The 23258-nt window shown below is 44.8% G+C and overlaps 1 protein-coding gene across 1 annotated transcript; it reads left to right on the forward strand.

The window, feature by feature from the left end:
* The first annotated feature begins 1616 nt into the window (after positions 1-1616).
* On the forward strand, positions 1617-22259 carry LOC100563176 (cytochrome P450 2G1-like). The gene is made up of 9 exons (XM_003228669.4): positions 1617-1866; positions 6738-6900; positions 8618-8767; positions 8854-9014; positions 11153-11329; positions 11521-11662; positions 17333-17520; positions 19642-19783; positions 21535-22259. The coding sequence occupies exons 1-9, from the start codon at positions 1681-1683 to the stop codon at positions 21717-21719; spliced, it is 1494 nt and encodes a 497-aa protein (XP_003228717.2). The 5' UTR covers positions 1617-1680; the 3' UTR covers positions 21720-22259.
* Positions 22260-23258: the final 999 nt, after the last annotated feature.

The raw sequence follows: 23258 nt of genomic DNA on the forward strand, positions 1-23258 counted from the left end.
CCTCACTGTGAGAATAGCTGTTCAGCAGTGGAACTCTCTGCCCCAAGGGAGTGTGATGGAGGCTCCTTCTTTGGAGGCTTTTAAGCAGAGGCTGGATGGCCATCTGTCGGGGGTGCTTTGAATGCAATTTCCTGCTTCTTGACAGAATGGGGTTGGACTGGATGGCCCATGAGGTCTCTTCATGGGGTCTCTTCCAACTCTACTATTCTATGATTCTAAGAATCGGGGGGCCGGGCTGTGGCGCAGGCTGGTGAGCAGCCTGCTGCAATAAATCACTTTGACCATAGGTCATGAGTTTGAGGCCAGCCCATGGTGGGATGAGCACCCGCCAATTAAAAAATGAAGAATAGCCCCTGCTCGTTGCTGACCTAGCAACCCGAAAGATAGTTGCATCTATCAAATAGGAAATAAGGTACCACTTATAAAAAAAGTGGGGAGGCAAGTTTAACTAATTTACGACGTTGGAATGAGGAAGTGCCGTCAGAGTGGATGATGAAGCAGCTGTGGCCCCTTGTGGCCAGAATCGAACATCCCCTCAGAAGAAGGTTAAATTGCCTCTGCGTCTGTCTCTGTCTGATGTGTATATGGGCATTGAATGTTTGCCCTATGTATGTTACTAGCTGTGGCCGGCCACGCGTTGCTGTGGCCTTGTCTGGTGGTGTTGGTGAGAAATTGTTGAGGCAGTGGTGGTATTGAATGTCTGTTGTATGGTTGTCTTTATGTTTAGTATGCACACTGAAGTGGATTATATGGCAGTGTGGAGTCAAGATAACCCAGTGCAAAGCAGATAATATAAGATTCTAAATGGATTATATAGCTGTTTGGAAGGGCCTTGAGTCTACACTGCCATATAATCCAGTTAAAATCTGATAATTTGTGGAAGAGGCCTAAGTGAGGCCTAACTGTGCCTGGCTGAGTAGGTTGCTAGGAGACCAAGTGAGTGGAGCTTAGCCTTCAAACTGACAGCAATTGGATAAAAACAATTATTCCTCTCCCTGTAATTAGGACTTTATTTTTCTTTTCTTTTTGTTGTATCAACCTAGAGCCGTGAATGATGGGTTGTGCTGTCAAATTTCGAGGTTGGGGGGCCTGTAGTTTTGTTGTTTTGTCCGCTGCCCTGATGCCATCACTCTTTTATATATATAGATAATGTGATCCGCCCTGAGTCCCCTTCGGGGTGAGAAAGAAGGGCGGAATATGAATACTGTAAATAAAATAAATAAATAAGGGAGATGCAGACTCTAAGCTGGAATGTGTCCATTGAGGGCGACTCAAAGGATCAAGGGTCTGGAGAACAAGCCCTATGAGGAGCGGCTGAAAGAGCTGGGCAGGTTTAGCCTGCAGAAGAGAAGGCTGAGATGGGACAAGATGATTGCCATGGATCAAGATGTGATGAAGAGGAAGTCCTAGGGAGGAGGAGGGTGCATTCTTCCTAGGACGCAATGGAGCCAGGGCTTCAAACTTCAGGAAAGGAAAGAGTGAAATAAAAGAACCTTTTAAAATCCCTTTTTAATGTTTAAAAAGTATTGATGGCACAAGCCTTGAAACCCAATCCGGTCTCCTGGCACTCCTTGGGCACCTGGGGCGGAGCCGCCTGCTGGGTCTCCCCGGTCAGGAGGCTATAAGGGCCGTGGGGCTGCCCATGTGTCCTGTGGGGTGCTTTCTTGACCGGTGGGTGCCATGGATATGGGGGTGTCCCTGCTGAGCCCCTTCCTGGCCCTGGCCGTCTCCTGCCTGGCCGTCCTGGCCCTCTGGAAGCGCCTGAGCCCCCAAAAGGGCCGCCTGCCCCCGGGACCCACCCCGCTGCCCTTCCTGGGGAACCTGCTCCACGTCAAGACCAGCAACGCCTTCCAGTCCTTCCTGGCGGTCAGTTGTGGGGCACGAGGGTGGGGAGACCCTGGTCTCAAGAGTGGGGAAGGGACCCAGCCTCCCAAAAAGGGAACAGGGCTGGGCTGTGGCGCAGGCTGGTTAGCAGCCCGCTGCAATAAATCACTCTGACCAAGAGGTCACGAGTTTGAGGCCAGCCCATGTCGGGGTGAGCACCCGACAATTAAAATAAAAAATATAGCCCCTGCTCGTTGTTGACCTAAGCAGCCCAAAAGATAGTTGCATCCATCAAGTAGGAAATTTAGGTACCACTTATATTTGGGGAGGCTAATTTACGACACCATGAAAATCACCCAACGGCTGTTGGAATGAGGAAGTTGCCACCACAGTGGACGATAAAGCAGCTGTTCTCCCTGTGGCTGGAATCAAGCATACCTTCAGGAAGCTGGAAACTGGAGAAGGTTTAAATTGCCTCTGCGTCTGTCTCTGTCTCTGTTCTATGTGTATATGGCATTGAATGTTTGCCTTATATGTGTACAATGTGATCGGCCCTGAGTCCCCTTCGGGGTGAGAAAGAAGGGCAGAATATAAATACTGTAAATAAATAAATAAATAAAACACCCGTCATCATAAGGAGCACCTGTCAAGCATGGAGGGCAATCTTATGAAACTGGCAAGTGACATATTTCATAAGAGACAAGCATCCCCATATAGGAGGCATCTCTTATACTTAAGGGAAACATCCCATTGTGTCCAATTGGGTTTTTAAGTATGACTTGGGTTGCAGCTGTTACTCAAGAATGCCTTGCATTGTTTTCTTATGCTTGGCCCAAATTATTTTGCTGTCACAGTAGGTGTTGTTGTTGTTGTTGTTGTTGTTGTTGTTGTTGTTGAAGGAAATCTTATAAGGAAGGAAAATTTGCCAATTTGATAAGAGACAAGCATTCCCATATAGGAGACATCTCTCTGCCTACGTAATAATAGACCCACTGATTTGCCTTCTTATTGTCATTATTGTCATTTCTAGTACTTTGATGACTATGTCAATTACGTAACTACCTCCCCCCGATTTGACACATTCGCCCTTTGGCCTAGATTTGTGTTTTATATCTGTTTTTAACGCTTTTTCTTGTAAGATTGTTTTTATGATGGTTTTACTGATATTGTTGATTTATTGTTGTAAATTTATGTGTTTTGATTTTGTTTTTATATTGTGATGTTGGGCAAGGCCCCATGTGAGCCGCCCCGAGTCCCTACGGGGAGATGGGGCGGGATACAAGAATAAAATTATTATTATATTATTATTATTATACGCAGAGCCGGTCCTAGGTAATTTTCAAGTGTAGGCGAACAGAATTTTGGCGCCCCTCTCCCCCCCAAACCAATCACTGAAAAATAAAAGCGTTGGATAAGTGAAAATGTTTGATAATAAGGAGGGATAAGAAAAAGCCTATTAAACATCAAATTACATTAAGGTTTTACAAATTAAGCACTAAAACATCATGTTTTACAACAAATCAACAGAAAAAGCAGTTCAATACCTTGCGGAGGCAGGCCGCAGGAGACAGGAGTTGCCTCGATGGCGCCCCCAAAACGATGGTGCCACAGGCAACTGCCTAGTTGGCCTGGTGGTTGAACCGCCTCTGATTATACGTAAGTGAAACAGGCATTGTGTTCAATTGGGTTTTTAAGTATGACTAGGGTTGCATCTGTTACTTAAGAATGTCCTGCATTATTTTAATAAGCTTGACCCAAATTATTTTGCTGCTAGAGTAGGTCCTGCTGTTGTTTTTGTTGTGTAGTCGTTGAATATTTCAAGTCAGCAACCTCCAAAGCCGAGCAGGGACTTGAGTCCAGTTGTCTCATTCCACAAACAAGCATGTGAGCAAATGGTGGTCTTGCACCAGTGGCATCCATACATTAGAAGTTAAAAGTGATCTCTCAAGTCAAGACTGGCAATGTCTTCCAGCCCTTCATGGCAATCTTTTTTTGGGTTTGCATGGGGAGAGGTCTCAGGCTGCACATAGCAAAGGTTGGCCTCACAAAGGGAGCCCCAAGGAGGGCACATCTGCCTCCCTGGAAAGAACCCTCCTTGCCAATCCCAGGATTCCATAGTTAAAATTCAATAATAGCCCTCTCATTCTGCATGTGGATGGCATCCGGTATCAATGGGCAACTGGATACTCCCTTGGAGTGTCATTACTAGGACTGTCATGGCGCAATGCTATGGAATCATGGGATTCATAGTTTGGTAAGTCTCCGTCCCTCTTTAGCAGAGACGGCTCAAGACCTTGCACAATGACAGCTCCCAGGATTCCATAACATTGAGCCATGGCATTTAAAATGGTGTCAAATTGCATCAGTTCTATAGTGTAGACCAGGGGTCCCCAAACTAAGGCCCGGGGGCCGGATGCAGCCCTCCAAGGTCGTTTACCTGGCCCCCACCCTCAGTTTTATAATATAATATGTTTATATCAGTTTTAATAATATATATTGTATATACATATAATATTGATAATAATAATACTAATAACAATATTACTAATAGTAATACCATATAATAATATTAATTATATCTATATATATAAAAGAGTGATGGCATCAGGGCAGCGGACAAAACAACAAAACTACAGGCCCCCCAACCTCGAAATTTGACAACACAACCCATCATCCACGGCTCTAGGTTGATACAACAAAAAGAAAAGAAAAATAAAGTCCTAATTACAGGGAGAGAAATAATAGTTTTTATCCAATTGCTGCCAGTTTGAAGGCTAAGCTCCGCCCACTTGGTCTCCTAGCAACTGACTCAGCCCAGGGGACAGGCACAGTTAGGCCTCACTTAGGCCTCTTCCACAGATTATCAGATTTTAACTGGATTATATGGCAGTGTAGACTCAAGGCCCTTCCACACAGCTATATAACCCATTTAGAATCTTATATTATCTGCTTTGAACTGGATTATCTTGACTCCACACTGCCAGATAATCCACTTCAGTGTGCATACTAAACATAAAGATAACCATACAACAGACATTCAATACCACCACTACCTCAACAATTTCTCACGAACACCACCAGACAACGCCACAGCAACGTGTGGCCAGGCACAGCTAGTGTTATATATTACATATTATATAATAGTATAGTGGTATAGTTCAATATACAGTAGAGTCCCACTTATCCAACATAAATGGGCCGGCAGAACGTTGGATAAGCGAATATGTTGGATAATAAGGAGAGATTAAGAAAAAGCCTATTAAACATCAAAATAGGTTATGAGTTTACAAATTAAGCACCAAAACATCATGTTAGACAACAAATTTGACAGAAAAAGTAGTTCAATGCACATTAATGCTATGTTGTAATTACTGTATTTATGAATTTAGCACCAAAATATCATAATGTATTGAAAACATTGATTACAAAAATGCGTTGGATAATCCAGAACGTTGGATAAGCGAGTGTTGGATAAGTGAGACTCTACTGTAGTAATATATAATGCTAATATTGTGTTATGCTAATAATAGAATATATTGTATGTTCATACAGCTGCTCTGAGTCCCCTTTGGGGTATAAATGTAGGAAATGTAGGGTGAGATATAAATGTAGTAAATAAATGCAGTAAATAAATAATTAATTTTAGACTTAGGCTCGGCCAAAGTCTGAAATGACTTGAAGGCACACAACAACAACAACAACAATCCTAATTAACTTGACTATCTCATTGGTCAGTAGCAGGCCCGCACTTTCCATTGAAATCCTGATAGGTTTATGTTGGTTAAAATTGTTTTCATTTTTAATTATTGTATTGTTTTTTCGTTGTTGTTGTTTTTGCACTACAAATAAGACATGTGCAGTATACATAGGAATTTGTTTTGTTTTTTTCAAAAGATAATTCGGCCCCTCAACAGTCTGAAGGATTGTGGACCGGCCCTCTGCTTTGAATGTTTGGGGACCCCTGGTGTAGACGATGCCCCTCAAAACTCTCTGAACAAAGAGCCATCACCACTGAAAATTAACCCTATTTTGTGTATGTGATTCCTTTTGTCTTCCTGGAGGAAGCAAGTATCATCTTATCGTTAGATCTGTATTCCAAGATGGTCTGCTGCATTTCCTAGTTCTTTTAGTGTAACCCACTAAGTCAAATGACATACAACTTAAGCATAGTCCTTATGGGTCTTGGTGGCAATGATGAGGTCATCTACATATGGCAGGATAAAGCTTGAATGTCCCACCAACTCCTTGATTCTTCCCACACCCCTGTTTCGTTATATAGGAGCTTCACTATTATTTATTTATTTAGAGTATTTATATTCCGCCCTTCTTTCTCACCCCGAAGGGGACTCAGGGTGGATCACATTACACATATAAGGCAAACATTCAATGCCTTTTAACATAGAACAAAGACAGAGACAAACGCAGGCTCCGAGCTGACCTCGAACTCATGACCTCTTGGTCAGAGTGATTTGTTGCAGCTGGCTGCAGCTGGTTGCTCAACAGCCTGCGCCACAGCCTAGGTCCACTTAGTCCATTTTAGGTGTGATTTTGTTTTAATAAACATGCAACTTGGGATTCAAGAGTTTCTAAAGGTTTATCGGTCCTTTGTTTTGATTTAAGAGGAAGGAATCATTTTCTTCTCTCTGGATCTGTCTTCCAAGATGGTATGTAGCATTTACGAGTTCCGTTAGTTCAAGTTGCTTCCTCAAATAACATACAACTTCAGGGGAGTCCTCATCTGTCTCAGTGACAATGATGAGGTCATCTACGTATGGTAGGATAAAGGTTGAACCAAACACCATCCCCATATCCTTGTATCATCAAGTGGAAGCTTCTCAGAGTCCATTTTAGGTGTGATTTTGTTTTGAATAAAAGCCCTGTTGTGACGCCCTGGCCATGGCTTCCTCTTATAGCTGAGGGACAAATACGGTCCGGTCTTCACTGTCTACCTTGGCCCCCGGCGAGTAGTGGTCCTCTGTGGACACGATGCAGTCAAGGAGGCACTGGTGGACCAAGCCGAGGAGTTCAGTGGGCGTGGAGAACTGGCCTCCATCGACCGCAATTTCAACGGATTCGGTGAGTGGACTTCTTTTGGACAGAATGGAGCTGGGAGATTGGTGAGAAGGTCTGAAAACCACAAATCCCTCTGAGGAGCAGATGTTGAAGGAGCTGGGGATGTTTAGCCTGGAGGAGAGAAGCCCGAGAGAGAAAAAGGGACATGAGAACCAGGTTTAAAAACTGCAAAGGATTCCCCATTGTGGAAGGACCAAATTTGATATCTACTGCTCCAGAGACCAGGATATTTATGTCATGAAAGAGGCAAATTGAGACTCATTCACTTTCCGTCTCAATTTATCTTCTTCTCCGGAGATCTAGCAATCTGCTTAGATCACACAGAAATGAACACACGCTTCCCAGCTGTCTGCTGAAGCCAGTGTCACTTATTTATTGAAGTAATTTACAATATTTACTTAGCTTTGCCGGAGCGTAGCATTTGAGCAACTGGCTCGATTGATGGCAGTGAGAGAAGCACACACCCCATAGAAGGAATCTAGTGGAGGAAAGCCCCTTCCGCCCCACTGGACGCAGTCAACACTCGGTCCTTCCTTTGCAGGGGTGGCTCTCTCTATGTTTGTGTGTGTGCATTTCCCCTACAATATTTTAAGCCATATATATTGTACACATATAAAGGTACTTAGAGATTGCAAAAGCTTGCAAAGGGTTAATGCCTATATATCTGTAGGAGAGTTTAACAAATATTTCAGGGGAAAATGCTTTCATAAGATTAATCTATATATATAAAAGAGTGATGGCATCACGGCGACCCACAAAACAACAAAATTACAGGCCCCCCAACCTCGAAATTTGACAACACAACCCTCATCCACGCCTCTAGGTTGATACAACAAAAAGAAAAGAAAAATAAAGTCCTAATTACAGAGAAAGGAATAATTGCTTTTATCCAATTGCTGCCAGTTAGAAGGCTAAGCTCCTCCAACTTGGTTTCCTAGCAACCCAATAAAAAATAATAAAAAACACTAAAAAATAATAAAAAACACTAAAAAATTAATACAATCAAATACTATAATAACAGAAAATAACTAAAAAATAGTACAAGAAAATAATAAAATATAATAAATAAAAAGATAACTTACAATAAAATTAATTTAAAAATACAAATAACGTCAAATAAAAATTACACAACAATTTTTAACCAATACCACCACCACTTTGCCACAGCAACGCGTGGCCGGGCACAGCTAGTGAATATATATATTTCTTCTTCCTGACTTGCAAGGGCGTCTTTCTCTTTGCAAAAAATTCCCTTGATTAAGAGCAGGGAGGCTTTGCAAAAGAAAACACACTGATAAGGGAGGAGAAGAGAGAAATACATCACATATTGTAAGCAATAGCCTGCAGACTCCGTTGCCAGCCTTGACCTGGACCCGATTATAAGCCGAGGGAGGCTTTTTCAGCTCATAAATAAGGGCTGAAAAACTCGGCTTATCTTCGAGTATATACGGTACATTTAGGGAAACTGCACAATTTCACTCTAGCAATAACTCTCTCTCTATGCCTTTAACTCTTACACTACTGGAATGCTGCACTACATTGCACATTGCTTTAAACTATAAGTTAAATTTCAAACTACACAATCCATTCCTCCAACACAATCCGGGCTGGCTTCGAAGTCATGACCTCTTGGTCCGTAGTGATTTATTGCAGCTGGTTTCTAACCAGCTGCGCCACAGCCCGGCCCTAAACATGAGGACACTCAGAGCTTTCTTTGCAGGGGTGGCTCTGGCCAACGGGGAGCGATGGAGGCAGCTGCGGCGCTTCTCTCTGACCGCCCTGAGGAATTTCGGGATGGGGAAGCGGTCCATCGAGGAGCGGATCCAGGAGGAGGCCCAGTTCCTGGTGGAGGCCTTCAGGGAGACCCAAGGTGGGTGCGGGCCCCATGAGGCAAGGGCTCCCATCCCCAAGGCCTTCTCCCATGACCCACGGAGCCCCTTTCTCCCTCCCACCCAGGCCTGCCCTTCGACCCCACCTTCTTCCTGAGCCGCACCGTCTCCAACGTCATCAGCTCCGTGGTCTTTGGCCACCGCTTCGACTATGAGGACCAGACCTTCCTCTCTCTGATGCACAAGATGAACGAGAGCTTCCTGGAGATGAGCACACCTTGGGCCCAGGTGAGAAGGTGGGCAGGTGAGGGAGAAGGGCCCATTCTCCAACTCTGAATGGCTGGATATAAAGCCTAGAGGAATCTAAGAGGCATTCATCATCATCACCATCATCATGGAGACCCCATCCATTCACTTAGGGAGACCCCATGGATTTTGTAGGGTTTACTTAGGAACAGGGATGGTTTATGCCCATTCCTTCCTCCAAAATATAGCAACTCGTATCCCTTGTTGTTGTCCCATCCAAGCACTATCCAAGGTTTGTCCAACTTGGCTTCCAAGATCAGGCAAGATCTGGTGTAAGAGAATTTAAGAGCTATCATAGGTATCGGTTTGAGGTAGTCAGACTAGGCTGATGTGGACCCCATGTGTTTGGTAGGGTTTTCTTAGGCCAGGAATCCTCAAGAGGTGGTTTTGCTAGTTCCTTCCTGTGAAATAGAGCCTAAGAGCATCTGGGCCTTACTTGTTGAACTCCCATCCAAATACGAACCAGGGCTGACCCAGCTTAGCTCCTGTGAGTAAACAAAATATATTGCCTTAAGGCTAAATAAGATTTTCAGAGATGGGTTTGCCAGTTCCTTCTTCTGAAAGGAGCATCTGGGGTTTATTATTGGTCTTCCATCCAAGTACTATCCAGGGCTGACCCAGTTTAGCATCCAAGATCAGCTGAAATCTGGCACCTTTAGGGCACTTAGGCGTATGCCTTGCATGTCTATCTTCAAGTTGCCAGTTCCTTCCTCTGAAATAGAGCCTAAGAGCATCTGGGGGTTACTTGTTGGACTCCCACTCAAATACGAACCAGGGCGGACCCAGCTTAGCTCCCACGAGCAAACAAAATCTATTGCCTAGAGGCTGAGTAGGATTTTCAGAGATGGGTTTGCCAGTTCTGAAGTTCTTTCTTCTGAAAAGAGCATCAGGGGTTTATTATTGGTCTCCTATCCAAGTATTATCCAGGGCTGACCCTGCTTAGCATCCAAAATCAAATGGGATTTGGCCCCTTGCATGTCTATGCCTTCAAGTTGCCTATTGACTTATGGCGCCCCATGAATGTTGAAGTGTTTTCTTAGGCAAGGAATGCCCAGAGATGGGTTTGGTCAGTTTCCTCCATATATTGAGCCAGCAGCATCTGGTGTTTCCTGTCAGCCCCCCATCTAAGTCCTCCTTCCTTCCTTCCTTCTGTTGTGGTTCAGTTTGATGATGAAGGGGGATTTGGGTTTATGCAGGTTGACCAAGGAAATGTTGAAGGCTCTGAATTGTCAGAAAGGCCACAGGCTAGCAGAGAAGCTGATGTTATGATAACGGTGACCTTTCACAAGATTTTGAACATCAACAAAGTCCAGGCGGCTCTGGCAGAGAGTCAGAGGAGTCTTCCTTAGATAGAGACACAAGGTTAAGGTTAAGAATTCGTCCCAGGCGTTCTGTGAGAATTGCTAATAAATGTGTGGGAACCCAAGGTCAGAGGAATTCTTTCTTAGCTTGTAAGCATGGTTAAATAAGGAGAGACAGGGAAAGATTTCAGACAAAGCAATGTTGATTTTGGAAGCTTAATTACTGCCTTGTCTCTGCTCATGGAAAAAGGTTCTTGCTTTTGTTCCTGTCTAGATTCTGTGTTTGGATTGTATTTTGGATTTCACGCTACCTTATTTTTCAGGACTGATTTGCTATATTAGAGACTTTGAACTATTTTCTACAGAGACTTTGAACTATATTCTGCAGATTGCCTTTACAATTGGATTACTGCTTTCTTTCATGCTTTTTATTAAGATTTTGCTATGTTTTATCAATAAATTGAAAAACCCAAGTCTGCTGTGGTGGAGTGTGTGAACCAGTGCTGAGGTGCAACAGCTTCCTTCCTTCCTTCTTTCCTTCCTTCCCAGTTCTACGACATGTTTTCCTGAGAGTCAGAGGAGTCTTCCTTAGATAGAGACACAAGCTTAAGAATTCGTCCCAGGTGTTCTGTGAGAATTGCTAATAAACGTGTGGGAACCCAAGGTCAGAGGAATTCTTTCTTAGCTTGTAAGCATGGTTAAATAGGGAGAAACAGGGAAAGATTTCAGATTTCCTGCTGGCCTCTCATTTAAGCCCCTCTTCCTTCCTTCCTTCCTTCCTTCCTTCCTTCCTTCCTTCCTTCCTTCCTTCCTTCCCAGCTCTACGACATGTTTTCCTGTGTCATGCGCTACCTTCCTGGGAGGCACAACCGCATCTATTACTTGTTGGAGGATCTGAAGGCCTTCGTTGCGGATAAAGCCCAGGCCAACCTGGAGACGCTGGACCCCAACAACCCCCGGGACTTCATTGACTGCTTCCTCATCCAGATGGAGAAGGTGACCGCGAGGGAGACCCCTTGGTGCATCCGCCTCTGAGGAAAGGGTCTCAACATGGGGTCTGTACAATGGGGAGGAAGGAGCCAGTTGAAGTCCAAAACACCTGGCGGGAGGGCCCAAGTTGGTCCAGTCTTGCTTGAGAGAGACACAGGAGAATATATTTTCTCTGCTTCCCTTCCTTCTCCCAAAAGAAGAAGGGCAACCCTTCCAGCGAATTCAACATGAAGAACCTGGTGCTGACCACCCTGAACCTCTTCTTTGCCGGGACGGAGACGGTCAGCTCCACCTTGCGCTACGGACTCCTCTTCCTGATGAAACACCCAGAGGTGGAAGGTGAGCACGGGGAGATAGGTGTGGTGGTGACCCACAGGTGTGTCCGGGATTTTTACCTTAACGTTCAGTCCGTGTCCAAGCAGACGCTAGCTCTGGTTATTCTCTTAATAACTCCAGAATAACATGTTACAAATTGATGATGATCAATGGAAGCTCTTACGTGTTCCCGCGATTCAGAGTCATCCGCAGAATAATAACATGTCACTCAGGTTTGCAGCGATGGCCGACAGGGAGTTCTGGTGTGGACTGGTCCATGAGGTCACGAAGAGTCGGAAACGACTATGTGATTGAGCAGCAGCAGGTTTGCAGAACAAAAACACAGGAACTTTACTGATTCCAAGAGATTTAAAAAAATAGTATTTACAATGGTCCCTCTGATCACTTACAGAAGTCCACAGTCATAAATAGTCCTTTCCCAGTCCACAAATCTGCTTCAGAGAAGAAGACAGTCCTGGTTCTTCCCCTCTTTTCTCAGCAACAAACAGGCCTCAAAATAGCAAGGCCTCTCTGAGTACACACTGCTCTCTTCAGCAGCAATACTCAGTCAACACTGAAAACTTGTCCAAACTGGTTTTGCAGCAGCAGAACAGAAACAGTATCAAAATCAATCCCCAGGTCTTTGCAGGCTCAGGCAATTGGCTTCATGCACTTCATTTTCCAGTTAACACGCACAGCACAGTGCCTTTGCAAACCATGACATAACAGTCTGTATAAAATATGATCTCTCCTTCTTTCTACTCGCAACAAATTATTCTACGTATCTCCAACAAAACAATACCAACTCACACAGTAAGTGCTCCATTTGCTATCCCAAATTGTACAAATACTATCTGATCAACTATTGCATTGCTTCCTCCCTGTAGTTTGGGATTACTTCATAGTTGCACCAGACTGAATAGCCTCATGGTTACGTCATCCACTGAGACTAGTCTAGTCATCCTGACTTTACAATTAATCATGAATATGCTGGGCTTATATACAAATTCTAACAAGGTGGGCATCTCCTTGTGTTTCCCATTTGACTTGTGTGGGCATTGTGCATTAGCAATGGGTGGCCAGAGTTCCACAAGTATAAAAATTGTGCATGGATAAATAGTGTGCAACCCTTGGTGAGAGGAAGGGGATCAAATTCTCTAAAGGCACTGTAAATAATAATAATAATAATAATAATAAAACTTTATTTATACCCCGCCACCATCTCCCCAATGGGGACTCGGGGCGGCTTACATGGGGCCATGCCCGGGAAAAATACAATATAACACAATATAAAAACAACATATCATAATACAATTACAACAATACAATAAAGAATCATATACAGTACAACACAAAATCCAAAGAGCAATATAACAGGGCAGGCCGCACTGACACTCAGTTAAAACTCGGGGTGAGAAAAGGATAAGAAAAAGGATAAGAATAAAACCACAAGGAACTGAGGAAAAGATAGCAGACAGTCTAGAGGATAAATAATGGGGGCGTAACAAAAGCATGTAACAGTTACTCTCTGAAAGCACATCGGAAGAGCCATGTTTTTAGATCTTTCCTAAAGTCTGAAAGAGTGGGGGCTTGCCTGATTTCAATGGGCAATGAGTTCCATAAACGGGGGGCCACAGCAGAAAAGGCCCTCTCCCTAGTTCCTACAAGGCGGGTCTGGGATAAAGGCAGTGGCGACAGGAGGGCCTCCCCTGACGATCGCAGAGACGTAAAGACGGTTATAACGACTAACACCAATTTGGAAAGATGCAAACCACCAAAGACTCAGGGAGGAGACCTTTTACTTTAAAGGGTAGCGTAACTTGGTTTAAAATGTATGCTACAGAGGCTTAGATGTTGAAAGAAAAATAACAAGTTTATTCAGGCACAAAGCTTAGTGGTTACAATATTGTTTCTCACGTAGAGGTATTCTTATCAACAGTTACTTCAAAACTTGGACTATCCAGTGACTTCAAGCCACAGTCACCCTTGTGATATACTATCACAGATTCTCTGTGCCTTACCAGGTCACAGACTACCTTAAATAAGTCACCAAACTTATTTAAAAACCGACTCAAAATGAACAATTGAGCCTCCTTGATCCCATCAACCTGGAATCAATCTTCCCTGTGCCTCATCAGAGCACAGACTGACTCTCTTTTTTAAACTCTGCACGTCTTCCACTAAACGGCAATTGGCTCCGCCTACTTCTCCATGGCAACCAGCCTCTGAGTGCTGAGATGCAATAACTGTAATACTTACACCTTTAAAACATAAACACACAAGTAAACATAACATCTGTAAACCAAAATTCGTACTTCATTACAGGCACCAGTTCCCTTCCTATCTTGGGATTGTTATTATTGTTATACTACTACTATTACTGTTATTGTTATTACCTGCAACTGTCTTTCAACAGCAATAACAGCAGCAATAATAATAAATTCATTACCCGCCTCTCCTTGCGTCTGAAGGTGGGGTACAACGGGCTGTGGTGCAGGCTGGTGAGCAGCCAGCTGCAACAAATCACTCTGACCAAGAGGTCATGAGTTCGAGGCCAGTCCGTGCCTGTGTCTGTCTCTGTCTCTGTTCTATGTTATGGCATTGAATGTTTGCCTTATATGTGTGCAATGTGATCTGCCCTGAGTCCCCTTCGGGGTGAGAAGGGTGGAATATAAATACTGTAAATAAATAAATTAAATAAATAAAACTGTTGGCCCTATTTTAGGAGGCAACCCCTGACAGTGAGACCAGGGAGAAGCCCGTTGGCAGAAACCCAGGCAAGTGATCCGCCTGAGCTGCCAATTTTGAGTGAGTCCCTGCTATGACAAGCATACAGATCAGGCCCAAGTGAAATCAGACAGCAAGCGAGGAGAGAAGGTGATTTTTCAGCCAAGGAAGATTTTATTATCTGCAGATAAGATGCTAGCTAGTGATTCATTCACAAAGTAGATAGCATCCAGAATACAGTTTCATAGCCCTTTTTATACGTAGGCTGTGGCCAAGCCTCTAATTCTGACCAGTCACAGAGAGGGGCTTGGCTCACTGGCCAGCGTGGGCTGGGACAAGGGATGATTAAGCGTAGATAAATGGGGTTCCTTTTACTGAACAGGAAAAATAAAGTGATTGAGGGCGTCTCTGGCCCTACCCAGGAATGCTATTGTCTTTATGGGACGGACATGATTTGGCCCATTGTTAGCGCTGATCTGGCGGTTCCAGATCCCAGAAAAACAAAACATCATGTTCTGACATAATCATGCAAAATGACAGAGGTTGGGGTTTGGCTGTAGACATGCAGATTCCTTCCGATGCGAGCAGTCCTGTTCATCAAAGGCACAGGTGGTGAAATTGCTCTTTCCCCGAGGAGCAAGGGAGATGATTTCACCCACCTGAATAGAAGTATTATGTTACAATGTCCAGGTAAAGTCCAAAAATATAGGTGAAACTGGGAACTTGATGAGGAAGTTCTCAGCTTAGTTTCTTTTCCCCAGGCTATACAATTATGTGGGATGCAAGACATCTTTGGGTTCAGGAACATGGGGAATGGGGATCTCAGGAGCACAAAACATTAGTTAACACAACATATAGGTCAAATAGGAACACATGGGGGAAAAACATGGAGTGTTTGGGGCAAATTATATACATAAGAGACATAGTTATCCAAAGTACTTTTAACAAGCCAGGCTCCCTGGTGAGTCATGGCCAGGGGTAATCTACCCCTGGTTGTCATGGCACATCATATAGACCTTCAGAGGAAGACAATGGCAAGGCATCTAAGGAGTGCTCCTTGCATTTCATTGGGTTCATGCTCTGGCAGGCGCCTGTGAGAGAGAAAAGGAGAAAAAAGGAGACTTAAGTGAGTGGTGACCTGGCCCAGATAAACTAGACATCCCAAGGACCTGGGACTAGTTTTCTCATGCAACAGGTGGACAGATGGATAGGATTCAAGAGAACCCGAGTGTCACGCTCAAGGCAACGGAGCACTAAGAACCGAACACGGAGGCCAATAACTATCTAATATCTTTATTAAGGAAATATATAAAAATAATAAAAACAAGTAGAAAATATAGTCCAGAAGCAGACCAATCAAATGAGGTCAAATATAGTCCAGAAATACTTTGTCCAATAAATGATATTAGAGTTCAAAGTAGAATCCAATAAACCGAAACACACACTATTGCCAAGCAATAGTGTGGGGAAATGTCCAGAGTCTTTCGAGGTCCAAGGTAAATTCACAACAAGGCTGAAACAAAACTTGATTCTATGAACAAGGTCCGTGGCTAGGAACAAGGCAAGGCAATACTTGAATACTTGGTTAGGCAAAACAAGGAGACTGGGGTTGCGGACTTTGCGAAGTCCACACAAGGCTGGAAACACGAAATCACTCCTGAAGCTGCTCTGTTGACTCCGCACGGAACCAACCGTGCCAGGCACCTATATCTGGGCCCCGTTTCCCTGCCAAGCAGGTGTCCAGCGTTCTCTTTCCCTAGAGAACAGGAAACGAAACCCAGCTTTCTCCAGATGTGAGACTCCCTAGATTTTCCCAGGGGAAACATGGCTAATCAGTGTCTTGTTTAGCTGCAATTCTCAAACTCCTGCGAACCTGCTCCTTCACTCCCCTGTCCGCAGTATAGGACTGTCTCCAAGCGAAAGGAGGTGAGAGCTGCTCAAGGTCTGTTTTAATGGGTTCTTGGGCAAAAACATCAACATCAGGCATCTGGAAGGATTCCGGCTCTTGCTGAGCTGGTGAAAACCCCATGTTTTCATCTTCATCAGCCACAGTGGCACTAGGAGCAGGACTACAAGGCCCATGAGGCATTACACCGAGGTGCTACATGATAGGCTGTGTAATGAAGTACAAATTTTGGTATACAAATGTTATGTTTAATTGTGTGTTTGTGTTTTAGAATGGTAAGTATTGCAGTTGCTGCTCTCAGCACCCAGAGGCTGGTTGCCATGGAGAAGTGGGCGGAGCCAACTGCCGTTTTGCTGAAGAAGTGCAGAGTTTTAAAAAATGAGAGCCAGTCTGTGCTCTGATGAGGCACAGGGAAGACTGATCCTAGGTTAAGGGAATCAGGGAGACTCAATTGGTCATTTTGAGTCAGTTTCAAATAAGTTTGGTGACTTATTTGATATAATCTGTGTCCTAATAAGGAACAGAGAATCTGTGATAGCAGATCACAGGGGTGACTGTGGTATAAAAGTGGCTGAGGAATAGAGCTTAACTACCTTAAGTAAAAGAAGTAATATTTTAGAGAGTTGATGCATCTTATTCAAGTATTGTAACTGTTAATAAGAATACCTCTTCGTGAGAAACATCATTGTAACCACTAAGCTTTGTGCCTGAATAAACTTGTTCTTGTTTTTCCAACGTCGAACCTCTGTCATATATATTATAAACCAAGGACGCTACCATCTAGAGTGAATAAGAAGAAAGGAATAAAAAAGTAAAAGGTCTCCTCCCTGAGTCTTTGGTGGCTAGATCATTTCGATTGGTGGTTCCATCTTTACAAATTGGTGGCAGTCATAATTAGCTCCATTACAAATTGGTGACAGCTCCTCGTAATTAAGATTCTTTACAATTTGGTGGCGGCGGTGGGATAAAAAGATTCCCCCCTGCCTGAAAAAGCCTTAGACGTCATAATTAACCCCCTTACAGGCTGCAAGAGGGGCTTTCTTTGGCTCTCTCTCTTTCAGAGAAGGTCCACCAGGAAATCGACCGGGTCATTGGGCGCCACCGCCTTCCCGGCATTGAGGACCGGATGTGGATGCCCTTCACAGACGCAGTCATTCATGAGATCCAGCGCATGACGGACATCGTGCCTTTCGGGGTGCCACACACCGTGATCCGGGACACACACTTCCGGGGCTTCCTGCTCCCAAAGGTGAGGCCAGGGCCAGAAGGTGCACCATGGAGAGGCACCTGGCTGAGGCTTGCAGGGCGGTTTACTCCACTCCTGGGTGGTCAGTGGTGGGGCTTCTCTTGGATCGACTGCACTCACGATGCAGGAATAATAATGTGATTTCTAACATCAATGACACCAAGGAGCTTATACGAGGGCTATCCACAAAGTAGGTTACGTTTTGGATTTTAAAAAGGACAAAGTATAGGATAAATCATTTACCATATGCAGCGGAAAGACACATCCCAGTACTACAATCTCACACAATCCCCATTGAAATCTAGGCACGTCTCATATAGATCAATGAGTTTGAAAAGGTCTGCCCCAGTAAATCTCTCCTCAGTTTCCAACAATGGGGGTGTGGCTGGCAGCGCAGCATTTTGGCTACGCTGCAGGAAGGGAGAAGGGGAAGAGCTGAGGACACATGCAGAGAATTTACTGGAGCAGTACTTTTCAACCTCATTTATCTATATGAGACATGCCTAGATTTCAATGGGGATTACATGAGATTGTAGTATTGGGATGTGGCTTTCAGCTGCATATGGCAAATGATTTCTCCTATACTTTGTCCTTTTTAAAATCCAAAACGTAACCTACTTTGTGGATAGCCCTCGTAGTAGCTTACAGAAGGCATAGATCAGAAATGGAGACGGAGTGGAGCAGATGACCAGTTTTACGGTACTGGTTGTTATTGTTAAGGAAGCCCTGTGGGGCGAAGCAACCACCAAAGACGCAGGGAGATGTTTACTTTTACTTTAAAGGGTAGCGTAACTTGGCTTAGAATGTATGTAACAGAGGCTTGGATGTTGAAAAACAGTAACAAGTTTATTCAGGTACATAACCTGTTTCAATGTTACTTCTCACTTAGAGGTACTCTTCTTCAACAGGTACCATGATAACATGTGATGAAACAACTCTCAAAAGGGTTATTTCTTCCCTTGAGCAGTTTAAACTTTTTTCCTTCCAACCGATGTTCTTAATTTAACTGATCACTACAGATCCAACTGAGATTTCTTTCCCTTTATTACTCAGACTCCACTGCTAACTCAAATAAGTCACTTGACCTATTTAAACTAACACAAGCAAGAGATTTGAACTTCCCTGGTTCTCACTACCTTAGAACCAGTCTTCCCTGTGATTCCTTGATCACAGACTGAACTCTTTTTCAAAATCTCTTTTACCAAACGGCAGTTGGCTCCGCCTACGTTTCTATGGCAACCTGCTTCAGAATGCTGAGCTGGCTACCATCCCCCACGCACTGATAACTCTAATACTTACCCATTCCAAACATATACCTATAATTAAACATAACAACTGTAACCCAAAATTTACACTTTACCACACCCTGACTTGGGTAAGCGTTCATACTGCGATTGTAGAAATTGTATTATTATCTGAGATTTCTCAACAATTACTTATTTGTTTACAATATTTATATTCCGTCCATCTTTCTCACCCCGAACGGGACTCAGAGCAGATCACAATGCACAGAGACATGGCAAACATACAGTGCCGTTATTAGACATACAACATATAGATAGACACAGAGGCAGTTCAACATTTTTCCATTTGAGTGAATGCTCAATTCCGGCCACAGGGGGAGCTGCCGCTTCATTGTCCCCTTGTGACACAGAGTCCTTGATGGAGTACTTCCTCATTCCTTTACGCACGCTTCTGGAATATTTTATGGTGCCGTAAATTAAGTTAAATTAGCCTCCGCGCATAAAGGAGTACCTAGAATTTTCTACTCAACAGATGCAACTGTCTTTTGAGCTGACTAGGTGGGCAGCGAGCTAGGCTGTTTAATGGTTGGGAGCTCAATCCACAGCCTGGCCCTTAATTAAATTGAATTGAGAAACTGTTGGTGACTTTCTACTGCTGTACTATAGAGTCGTATGGGCCAACTTCGGCCCTCCAGGTGTTTTGGACTTCAACTCCCACAATTCCTAACAGCCTACCGGCTGTTAGGAATTGTGGGAGTTGAAGTCCAAAACACCTGGAGGGCCGAAGTTGGCCCATGCTTTGTTTTTGTAATCCTACATATATGGCATTTAATTTTGTTGCACGATGTACAATGACAATGAAGTTGTGCTCTTCTTTCAGGGCACCAACGTCTTCCCTTTGCTGGGCTCCGTCCTGCGCGACCCCAAATACTTCCGCAACCCCGATCAGTTTGACCCGGGTCACTTCCTGGACGCCGACGGACGCTTCAAGAAGAACGAGGCCTTTGTGCCCTTTTCTTCAGGTATGGGTGACCGTCCCTTCGGCATGCTTTCCATCTGTATGGCTGAACTCCTGTGGAATCCTGGAGCTGGTAGTTTACTGTGGCCCAGGAGAATATTGTTGTTGTTGTTTTTATTTATATCCCACTTTTGAATCCAACTCCATGACATGCAGGGACCCACAGTGTCCTGCTTTGTCGTCAGTGCAATGGAAGTTCAGGGTTCCGATCAGGATGCATCCACACTGTACAAATAATGCAGTCTTGACACCTCTTTAATCGCCATAGCTCAATGTGGCGCAGCCTGGTGAGCAGCCAGCTGAGACCAATCACTCTGACCAAGAGGTCATGAGTTCGAGGCCAGCTCGGAGCCTGCGTTTGTCTCTGTCTTTGTTCTATGTTAAGACAATGAATGTTTGCCTTATATGTGTAATGTGATCCGCCCTGAGTCCCCTTCGGGGTGAGAAAGAAGGGCGGAATATAGATACTGTAAATATAAATACTGTAAATAAAATAATAAATAAATAAATAAATGTGATGGAAACCTAGGTGTTGCACTTTGACAAGGCACTCCATAAAGTCTTGCCAAAGTACAGCTCCCACAATTCCATAGCATTGAGCCATGGCAGTTAAAAGTAGGGCCAAACTGCATTATTCCTACAGTGTAGATCAGTGATTCCCAAAGTGGGCACTACCGCCCCCTGGTGGGCACTGCAGCAATCCAGGGGGGCGGTGAAGGCACCTATTAGGACATGGGGGCGGGGCCTCTTCCCAAGTGCCGGAGACAGGGCTGAGCACCTGAGGCGCCTGTTGGGACACAGGGGGTGGAGCTAGAGGAGTGGGCGTGGCTTCTTCCCAAGAGCCCGAGACAGGGCTGAGCCTTTACACCTTGCCTGAGGCACTTGTTGGGACACAGAGGGCGGAGCTTGGGAAGGGGGCGGGGCCTCCTTTCAAGAGCCTGAGACAGGGCTGAGCCTCTATATTTCTCCTGAGAGGCCTTTTAGGACTAAAGGGCGGGGCCTCTTCCCAAGAGCATGAGACAGGGCTGAGCCTCTATACCTCCCCTGAGGCACTTGTTAGAACATGGGGGCGGGGTATAGAGGTCCAGCCCTGTCAGACACTTGGGAAGAGGACCCGCCCCCCTCTAGCCCCGCCCCCTGTGTCCTGATAGGCGCCACAAGATAGGGATAGAAGCTCAGCCCTGCCTCAGAGCTTGTAACTCCGCCCATCCCAGTCCTGGCTACTCATTTGTGAATAGAACTAAGAGCACCTTCTTGCCCGCTCATTTGTGGCCCCGCCCGCCCACCCCTCCCATCCCTGCATCTTGGACTACGGGAGAGGCTTAGCCCTGCCCCCTTGAGCAGGAGCCCCGCCCACCCCTCTAAGCCACGCCCCCTTTCCAGGGAGCGCCGAGTCATATTTTTTCTGGAAAGGGGGCAGCAGGCCAAGTAAGTTTGGGCACCACTGGTGTAGATGCATCCTCCAGCCATGGTCCAACAGAGCAGCCTGGTCCTCTGTCCTTTCAGGAGCAGCAAAGGATGGAGAGACCATCCTGCAGAGCAGAAGAGCATCCCTCTATCTCAGGCATGGGCAAACTTGGGCCCTCCAGGTGTTTTGGAATTTGAGTTGAAGTCCAAAACACCTGATGGGCCCAGGTTTGCCCATGCCTGAGATAGAGGGACCCTAGTTGTGGCCCATCTCTCCAATCAGTTGAGGTTGCTTTGTATTCTTCTTGAAAAAGGCTGATGGCACGCTGTTCTTCTCTCCCATTCCAGGGAAGCGGGCCTGCCTGGGGGAAGCCCTGGCCCGCATGGAGCTCTTCCTCTACTTGGCCTTCATCCTGCAGAACTTCTCCCTGAAGGGCTTGGGGCCCCCGGAGGGCATCGACCTGGCCCCTCGGGTCAGCGGCTTCGGGAACATCCCACCAGCCTACAAGATGCGCTTGGTGCCCCGATGCTGACTCTCTTGGGATTGTGTCACCCTCCTTGGTCTTCTTGGGACCAGAGCCGCTCTTCTCCATGCCAGGAGTGGTGCATTCCTCTTGTGCCAAGTCATGCACAACAACACAAACACTTTTGGAGATGCTTGAGGCCCACAAATACTTCTGTGAGGTTCATAGTCATCAAGTTAGAAAATACCCCTAGTAGCCACCCACTCCAAACCCCTAAGGTTGATACAGTAGTCTCACTTATCCAACATTCTGGATTATCCAACGCATTTTATAATAGCCCCCATTTCGAGATGTTGCCAATGCTATTTTGCACTTTATTGTCCATTTCTACCGGCACATTCTGTTCTGGATTTTATGAATTAGTCTCCTGTTTTAATATTGTATGTTTTTTATATGCTTCTTGCCGATTTTAACGATTGTTTTATTGCTATTGATGTTTTACTGGTATAATTGTTTTATAGTCGTGTTACTGATATTGTTTTATCAGGCTAGGCCCCATGTAAGCCGCCCCGAGTCCCTTCGGGGAGTTGGGGCGGGGTATAAAAATAAAGTTATTATTATTATTATTATTGTAGTCAGTGTTTTCAATAAATCATATTTTGGTACTAAATTCGTAAATACAGTAATTACTATGAAGCATTACTGCATATTGAACTACTTTTTCTGTCAAATTTGTTGTATAACATGATGTTTTGGTGCTTAATTTGTAAAATCAAAACTTAATTTGATGTTTAATAGGCTTCTCCTTAATCTCTCCTTATTATCCAACATATGTGCTTATTCAACATTCTGCCGGCCCGTTTATTTTGGGTAAGTGAGACTCTACTGAATATGGATTTGGGCAACATAGAAGGGGCCTAGAGAAGGAGCAGCGTTTGCAATTTCAAAATGTTCATGTTACGGAAACCGAGGGCCACCTTTGTATTGCGATGATTAATTAAATAGTATCTACTCTGATCATAGCAAGCAACAAACCATGGCACTGAGCTCTTTGGGGGAAATAGCTTGTTCAGACTGCTGCCTGCAAGCACCAAGGTGCCTCACAATAGAGACAAGGACTCCCAACCAAGGTTTTAATAACGCTGGGTGGCCTAGAGTCACACTCTGTCTCAGCAGGAGGCAAAGACAAACCTCTGAACCATTTTGTGCAAGACAGCTATGTGACAGGTTTGCATGAATCAAGAAAAAGCCTTGAAGTCTCGCAGGAGCAAACGATGGTGGGCCTTGTTCTGTGCAAAATGCTAGCCCTGCCGCCTCCTGCAAGGGGTGATGGAAAGGAAGGAAGGAGAGCAAACAAAGAGAAAAATAAAAGGATAAGATTATCAGAAAATAATCCTTCAAGTCCCTCTAAATCTCAGGTAGAGGCGGTGCAGTCTCTCATTGTGTGTGCAAAAAAAAAAAAAAGGCGGCTTAACCGGATTCTGCACAAAGGCATTCCTTGGCAGGACAAGAAGTCCTTCCTGGGCTGTCCAGAACATCAAGAGCAGGTAATAAGAGTCAAATGAAGGGCCAGCAAGCCATGGCTGTGCTCACCTATGAATGGGGAAA

Source organism: Anolis carolinensis, chromosome 3 (assembly GCF_035594765.1).
Source record: "Anolis carolinensis isolate JA03-04 chromosome 3, rAnoCar3.1.pri, whole genome shotgun sequence".
In the NCBI taxonomy this organism is placed as follows: domain Eukaryota; kingdom Metazoa; phylum Chordata; class Lepidosauria; order Squamata; family Dactyloidae; genus Anolis; species Anolis carolinensis.

What these genes read in the sequence shown, in the direction of transcription:
- LOC100563176 (XM_003228669.4), top strand. Translation starts at nt 1,681, where the DNA reads ATGGATATGGGGGTGTCCCTGCTGAGCCCCTTCCTGGCCCTGGCCGTC. An exon ending in TGAGCACACCTTGGGCCCAG is followed by an intron (nt 9,015 to 11,152) that starts GTGAGAAGGTGG and finishes CTTCCTTCCCAG; the next exon opens with CTCTACGACATGTTTTCCTG. An exon ending in GAAACACCCAGAGGTGGAAG is followed by an intron (nt 11,663 to 17,332) that starts GTGAGCACGGGG and finishes TCTCTCTTTCAG; the next exon opens with AGAAGGTCCACCAGGAAATC.